The sequence below is a fragment of the Leucoraja erinacea genome, chromosome 14 (assembly GCF_028641065.1).
Source record: "Leucoraja erinacea ecotype New England chromosome 14, Leri_hhj_1, whole genome shotgun sequence".
Taxonomy (NCBI): domain Eukaryota; kingdom Metazoa; phylum Chordata; class Chondrichthyes; order Rajiformes; family Rajidae; genus Leucoraja; species Leucoraja erinaceus.
In genome coordinates this window covers 29649428-29657742 of record NC_073390.1, presented here as the reverse complement: position 1 = coordinate 29657742, position 8315 = coordinate 29649428, and the positions used below count along the sequence as shown (strand labels likewise).

Genomic DNA, 8315 nt, shown 5'->3' with positions numbered 1-8315 from the left:
GCGGTCTAGGTTACTTTGCAGTAGCCGCCGTGCACGACTTGGCCCTTCTCCAGTTCAATAGCATGTAGGGTGTAGAATAGTCGCTCTTTGCTTTTCGCTTTAGAACTGACCCAACAAGAATAGTCAACGTCAAGCAAACAAAAAGCAAACTATTTGGAATGGTACTATTAATAAGAATGTCTACTTTCCCCTCCATTAGCTTCAAGAACTTTCACACTGAGTTAAAACGTCTAATTTAACGATAAAAGTTAAAATATATATATACATTTCACGTGTTCAGGGCGCATCGAAGTTGCATTTCTCACCTACACCATCTCCATTGACACTCCGTTTAGCCACTTATGAGATTATATTGTGAAATATTTATTGTGACTTCACGCGCGGGTCGATTCCAGATTCCAACAAACATACTATATTCTGCATATATTAACTTTTGTAGACAGCTTGTCTTTATTTCAAACATTGTCTGTGTTCAACAACTGAACAGAGTTACGAGGTAAAATCCTTCTGGATACAGTTTGTATTGGAGACATACCTTTTTTTTAAACATATTTGAATTGTCATTTAAAAAATACCCAACGTTATTGACTTCACGTCTGAAGTTCGGTGTGAAATTAAAACCGTGACCAGTTCTAATGGACGATAACAAGTGAGGACTATCTTTAATATAAGGCAGTCAGTGCACTTTTACTCTGTCTTCGCTAGGTTATAAACAACCCCTCACTTATAGTTAATTTTAAAAGTTATCTCGCAATCCCGAACGAAATTGCCAAGTCGTCTAGTTATGATGACAACGTTTTAATACAAGTCTCGTTTCCGATGTGCAAAGAAAATTTGAGGACTTGAAAGAATTCAGTTCCGAAACAAAATGACCACGTGGTATTATAGACCAATATACATGATAATAAATAAAACTGAGAATCTGCCAAGCATTTTAAGTGGCAGCGTTTCAAACAAAACATCTACAATTATACAGCCAGTTATCCGCCGTCCATAGCGCACCCAAATCATGCTACAGACAGTCTCCGTCACAAAGTTCCCTTCTTTTAGAGTCTGTGGTCAGACTAGGGACAGAGTTTCGATTTCTCGAGCCTTTACTGTACATGCAATGTAAATTTTGACATCAGCGACAGTCTTTTAAATGTTATATATATACTTCTCTCCCTGTTTTACATTGCAAGGTGCTCGTGTCGGCGTCGGGAGAGATTGATTCTGCTTTCTTTCTGCTTCTTCCAATACTGTTCCGGGGGATTCGTTCCAGGCCTCAAGAGTCTGGACAACTGAAGATGACAGTCTTTTTACTTGCTGTTGGTTGTGTTGTACATGCAATGCCGAATTCAAGTTCACAAGTCGTTTGCTCGGAGCTCTTTAGCCTACATCGCGGCGGCATGCGCCGAGGCATAAGGGTCTATCCCGCCTTTGGTCATTCCCGGGAAAAGTATGTAAGCAACTGGCGGCTGTAAACTGGAGGCGGACCAGGCGGTACAGTTACAGGGGATCATATAGCCAGGGTTGGTGGGCGACGGGTGGGTGTGCGTGTGCTGGCTTGGGCAACTCAAACTGCCGAATGCTCCGCTTTGATAGCCCAGAGTGGACGCGTAGGGCAGGGTGGTGGCGAGGGAGTGGGGCACCTCGGTCATCTTCTGGATGGCGCTGGAGCCGAACTGGCTGGGGTCAAGCAACGAGTAAGGCGCTGACGTGTGCGGGAGGAAAGCCCTGGCTTTCTCAGATGCACTCAGGAGAGAGTCGGCGGCAGACATCGAGAGTCCCGCGGCCTTCAAGTGATCAGTGTCCCCGAGGTAAGGCAAAGGAAAGACATACCTGTCCTTCTTCAGCAGGTTCTTGGGCTTGCGCCGAGGACGGTACTTGTAATCTGGGTGCTCTTTCATATGCTGCGCTCTTAATCTCTTGGCTTCGTCAATGTACGGTCTCTTCTCAGCCTCTGACAGCAGTTTCCACTCAGCGCCAAGCCTTTTACTGATCTCGGAGTTGTGCATTTTTGGATTGTCTTGGGCCATCTTCCTTCTCTGACCCCTCGACCAGACCATGAAAGCGTTCATCGGCCTCTTGATGTGATCTGCGGGCTTGGACATCCTGGCTCACGGGAGGGCGAGCAGAGCGGATCGACTTTTGGAGAGGAGCGCCCCCGAGATGAAACAACTCACCTCTCTCTAAACACAACACACACACACACACACACACTCGCGCAGAAATCGTCCCTTAACAAGTCATTGCGGCCCGCGGTCGAAAAACAAGTTCTTTTCCGTAACAGGTGAAACTTCGTCTTTGAAAAAACAAAACTGAATCAACTCGGCAAAAGATTGCAAAGTCCTGAGTTCCTCAGCTAAGTTGCTCCGGTGATCGTTTGAGCGGGTCGTATTGTTTTGCAAATATATTCTTGCTTTCTCACGCTGCTCTTTTTTTCTCTCGCTCTCCCTCTCTCTCACTTCCTCCTTTTTTTTCTTCTTCCTCCCCTCGGAGGTCTCCGGCCAGCTAGAGCACCTGGACAGTAAATGTAGAGGAAATCTCGTGATTTCAAGTCAAAGAGCGGCGGAGTTCAAAGCGGAGGACGGGTTTGTGCACTGATCCCGAGTCCGCACGCGAAGTGACATAATCACTGGGCGTTCACCAAACTCCCCGGGCGTCCAATCAAGACGGAGAAAGGGGGAATAATACCTTCGGACGGAGAAAAAGGGAAGAAAAGATGCGAACTATTGTCCAAAAAGAAGACGATTAATGAGTGAATAAATCGCCCCACCATTACTTAACACACACACACACACACACACACACACTTCCCAGAACATGCAAGCCGTTGTTTTTTTTTTAATTAATGCAGCACCTGGAAATACGAGATAGATTAAAATATGTATGCATCGCTGGCTTTCCTCTTTGAGCAAGTCAACGGATGAAAGTTGCATTATGGACAAGCAACGCTGCTTTTGCTGCCTGTCTTTGGGCCGTGTTATATAAGCTACACTTTGCAGTGTGAATCAGACTTCCATTCCATTATGTAATCGCTCTTTGCACACTTGTCAATTCCAATCGCCGACCCCAAGGTTAGAATGTAACAACTCGATTAGAACAATCCTTATTGTAAAGGTCGTTAGAATAGCCACTTTTGCTATTCTAAAACACAACGCTGTTCCAATAATTAGAGCGCTAGCGAGTGTCATATGCACAAAAATGTGTGTTTTACTTATGGTTTTTTTAATGGTCAATATTGCAAAAAGTAATCAAATGAAGATCAACTCAGGGCAAAAACGGAACGTCCAGGAACAATTATCTTTCCCCGGGACATTGCTACAAGCACACACCTGCATCCGCCGACTGGACATACCGATTCCTGCTCCTTAAGTTGCTAAAAGAAAAATAAACTAGTATTGGAAAGTCTAATCCTGAAATCTTTTAGCAGCCTCAGGTAATGACGGGGGGAAAAAACAAAGGACTTTCCCATCTTTAACGTTGTCTTGACAGAGAGCGAGCGGGAGAGAAAGCGCTTGCAAATCCAAATTCAATCAGCTATCATGCACCATTTAATAAATAATTGCCTGGGAAATGCGCAGCTGCCCTCAGGGGGGTGTTTCTGAAATGGAAACAATTGTCCGTGCTTCCCCGAGAGACCCGTGTGTGCCGGGCTTGGTGACTCCTGCACCTGTCGACTGCCTTTCTGGTTCCTTCGCCGCCCGGGGAATCACACTGGGACTACCTCACCGCTGCTAAATACAAAGGTGCCGACCCTGGATTATTTTACCATTCTATCCCTTAACTCTTGTAATTATTTCCATTCTCTTTGATAATTTTAATCCTTCTACCCCACCGCGACAATTTCCTCGCCCTTTCTTTTCCGCTAATAATTTGACCCTCTCTCCTACTGTCACTCCTTTAATGTTTTTTTTCTCTCTCCACTTTGCGACCATTTTTCAACCTATGAGCATTTATCTCCTTGTGCGATCTGTTCGCACAAAGGACCCGTCCACCGAGAGAGGAAATTCACTATATTTATCAGCAGCAAACGCGATGCTCGGCCGAAAAAAATACAGAGCCTAACACAAGGAATTTTGATAACTTTATAATCCCTTTGCACACCCACTGCATTCTCTCTCTCACACACACGGCGTGTGTTTCAGAACAGTTGTTTAGGCAAACATCAAGGAAACAGGCCCTTCGGCCCACCATTTCGGCTATCAAACACCCACTGGTCCAATTTTATTAAGAAAATTAATATAACAAAACAGAAAGTGCTGGGAATCTTCTGTAAGTCGCCCAGCGTCTGTGGGGAAAGAAACAGGACCCGTGTTTCAGATCAGTGACCTTGTATCAAATAATTGAATACTCAAATGCTTCCTCCATCTTCCTGCACCCCTCTGTTAATATTTATTAGAAACCAAGGTTAAGCGGAACCAGACCAAATGGAATAAAAATAATCAAAGCTGAGTTGGCCTTTCAGCATAAAGTGTTCATGGAACCGCTCAGAAGAAATTGGAAACGGTTTACTGTGTGATGTCTCTCGCCGTTGCTCGAGATTCCCATGTTGCCAAGACATTAGTGTTTGCTATTTTGAAAGAAAAGAAAACAACCCTTTTTCGTTAAATGTTCATACCCTTCACAGAAAGACGCAAAACACACATATAAACTGCGAGTGGTTTTCGCGCACACATTGATTTTCGGGGCATGCGGATGGCGTGTGAACGGCATGCGGTCTATGGTACTGGGAATATTCCTAAATTGCCCCTTGCCCCCATCAACCGGTTGATGCTCTGTTTAGGATTAAAGGGGCGCATCGTTTGAAAGGTTAGATCGAGATTGCTTATGTGTTAGATCAGATACTATCTCCACAATGCAATCACTGGAATGTGTGCACTCAATATTCAGACCGCCGGAGCTCGCGCCTGCCACATGGATTTCTTCTGGTTTATTCGTTTTATTAATATCATTGAAGAGAGTTTATTATCAGTCACGCCAGTCAGCGGCATGAATATCGATCGATTGTGAAAATACTGCAAACTTTGGTTTAGATGGATTCTCTCTATACGGCTCATAAGCAGTTTTATTAAACGGTATCTCCGCCAACTTTGGTTCACGTTTCAGATATTTATCAGCATCACTGTCGCACATTTTAGATCATTTTTTATTTTCGCCACACTCTCAGCGCAAATCAGTTAGTTTCTTTCAACTAAACCATTCACAACATACACAACATGATATGAAGACATGAGGGATGGAATCCAGCGATCAGCAGCACACCGCCTGACTAAAATAAAGTCATATGAATGCTTTAAACCCGTAATCTGAAAGATTAGAGTTTATTTTTTGGCTAAATTCTGTCAGTGCGCCTCAGTTTTTGAATCGTTTTAGAATACCTAGGGCAGTTCAGAGCAAGCATGGTGCGCTGGCGATTTTGTTTCGAGCGATATAAGTATCTGAAGGCAACAATTGTGTGTGTGAGTGTGTGTATATGTGTGCATGTGTGTGTATTAGAGAGTGAGAGAGGGCCGAGAGAGAGAATGATATATCACTCTATAGGGTTTAGTGATATCTTGCCACTACCAAGGTACACATGTTAATATCTCCGCTTTTTCCTCAGCGCTGCCCGCTCCACACAGTTTTGTTCAACTGGAATACTGATTTACACACAATGGGTAACCAACAACAATCTGGTTTGATTCTTCTGTCTGTTTGAAAATTAGACTAAAACAAACGGTCGGAGCAAAGTCAGAAGGGCGAGTTTCCAAATATTGTCAAGTGGATGCTAGTTATATTCAACCAGAACGCACTCTCCCGCCACAGACTGGCTTCGGGGCTTTCTACCGACTTTTACATTTTTCAAAATGTTGGTCTAAAAATTACAATACAATTAAAGAGAGATGTAAAATAAACAACAACAAAAACTGGCCCCGTTCAGTGCTGGCTTCTCTGGGGCGTTGCGGAATGTGGCCCACATACCAGTTTTCGCCTCACAACAGTCAAACGTTGTCAATCAGAAGTTAGCGAAATGTCAGAGCAAATCAATTTATTTCACCTCATGTTTTATTAAAACGTTATTTGCCAATGATTTGTACTTTACATTTTAATATTCCATTTCCATCTCAGCCTGCGTGTATTTTTTTTCCATTTCGTATAAGATGTGATTCTGTATTTTTTTCAACTGTTATATATCAGTTAGCAGCTAACTAGAGATTTCAATGTATTACATACGAAACGAGTCTATCTACCTGAAGGCAATCCCAATCTGACCTTCCCCGCCGAGAATTGCTTTCCTATCATTATGTATTTATTAATTTCTTTACAGCAGCTTTCAAATAAGAATAAATATTTAAACTTCGCAAAAATAGCACTAAAACGATGCATTTTTTGTGTGCACTTTACACGTCTAATCGTTTACAGAGCAGCAGAATCCCCCAGCCTATTCCAATGGCATTTTTATCTAATGCTATATTTCGAACAGCAAGTAGCACTCTATAAACGCCACTTAACTCTCGACAGTCCTGTCAAGGGAGGCTAAAGAAACTTGAAATTATATAGCGCCTTCTCCGTCCATTTCAGAATTTAAGTTTGCCGAATTAAAATGTAATCACGCTTTTTAAAATAATTTTATTCAATTGGGCTACAGGTCCGTCATTATACACGTTTATCAAGGATGGAGTCCGCCCATGGTCAGTGCAGTGACCATCTCTAGCCCCTAGACACAGCTAGGTGTGAAGAAGGGTCTCGACCCGAAAAGTCACATATCTTTTTCTCCAGAGATGCTGCCTGGCCCGCTGAGTTACTCCGGCATTTTGTGTCTGCCTTCGGTGTAAACCTGCATCTGCAGTTCCTTCCAATACATTTGGTCTGGAAATGGTATCCTCCATCGGGGGGAACGAGAGAAACACAGACGATTCTGGATCACAGGAGTTTTTAAATCAGCCTTGCTTGGGGTGGGATGTGGCGCTGGGCGGGGGTGTAGGATGATCTGACAGCAACGTGGTTGATTTTATTGTTTTTCGTTCATCCAATTGTTCGGCATCGTAGAGATATTAAACGATGCCCGTAAACAAAACAAAAACTTAGGAGGGTGACGGACAACTTTTATTTTCCAGGTACTGAACCGAAGAGCAACAAGCAGAAACAATATTGGAAGAGGCGGGTTAAAGGCTTCAAAGCATAGTTAGAAGAATTTTAGGAATGACAGAGATAAAGAGAGGATGCACTGTGGTGATAGAGTTTCATAGAACATTATTTAAACAATTATTTCAAAATAACAAGCTCCAACTGATTCTATTTAAATGTATCCGAATCCTTGCCATCGTCCTAATATTGGGGAATACAGCAGGGTCTCCCACCATGTTATTCCCCCGAAGAATAACGAGATAACTGCGCCAGTCAATATCTCTGTGGTATTAGCTGGGCAGGTTGCCACCTTCTCTTCATCAAATACAGTTGTATCTTTTATTTTCAACGCTATAATACACAACGCACTTCTATGTACAAATATGTCATGTCCCAAAAATAAATGACCAATCATCCTCTTCACTTCTTTTGGCAATGATTTTTAATTTGTACTCCGAGTTATTGATGATCAATCTCTCATCACCAAATGCTCTTTCTTGAGCACCTGATGTTTCAGGGATGTCTGCTTTGTGGTCCATGGAGCAGATGTAGCCATAGTCCATAAGCCAGACCAGTGTTTGACATTTTTATTTTCAGCCTTGTGTTCAAATCCATCTCTGATTCAAACACCTCAGCTGACGTTGCTGTGGCATTGAAGGATGCCACTCGGTCAAGGTGTCTGCTTTCACACAAGATCGTAATTTTCCAACTGCCCTCTCAGATGCATGTAGCACATAATCACCACACCATCATATGTTATGGTATCTTCTCCAATTAAGATCCATCAACACTAATCACAAAAAAAATATTTCTGCTCATATATTCACCAAATGAGGACATTTCTGAACATAGCAGCGTGTGTTGTCCATTCTATGTCCCCCTGGCCTGAAGAGCCAGTTAGGAGTCAACAACATTGGTATTCTAACATCATGTATACACCAGGCCTGCTAACGATGATCAATTTCCATTCTTGAAGGACAATAGTGAACCAGTTGTTGTTGTTTAAACAATCCAGTTGTTCTATCAATTAGTTTTTTTGAAACTATTTTTAATTCTAGATTTATGTAATTTCAATGTTACCATTCAAGTTTGCGTCTCTCAGTCAATGGTCCAGATGTTTAGCTGCTAATATAGCATTTTAAACACTACACTACCATATCCAATACCATAACTCATCTGGGTGGGCCATTTCAGTAACCCCACCTTGATCCACAGCAAATACC

General features: G+C 42.7%; 1 protein-coding gene across 1 annotated transcript; it reads right to left on the bottom strand.

The window, feature by feature from the left end:
• Positions 1-426: 426 nt before the first annotated feature.
• Positions 427-2608, bottom strand: sox14 (SRY-box transcription factor 14). The gene has a single exon (XM_055646022.1). The coding sequence runs from the start codon at positions 2091-2093 to the stop codon at positions 1374-1376; it is 720 nt and encodes a 239-aa protein (XP_055501997.1). The 5' UTR covers positions 2094-2608; the 3' UTR covers positions 427-1373.
• Positions 2609-8315: the final 5707 nt, after the last annotated feature.

Coding starts and splice junctions, on each gene's coding strand:
- sox14 (XM_055646022.1), bottom strand. CDS start 2,093: ATGTCCAAGCCCGCAGATCACATCAAGAGGCCGATGAACGCTTTCATG.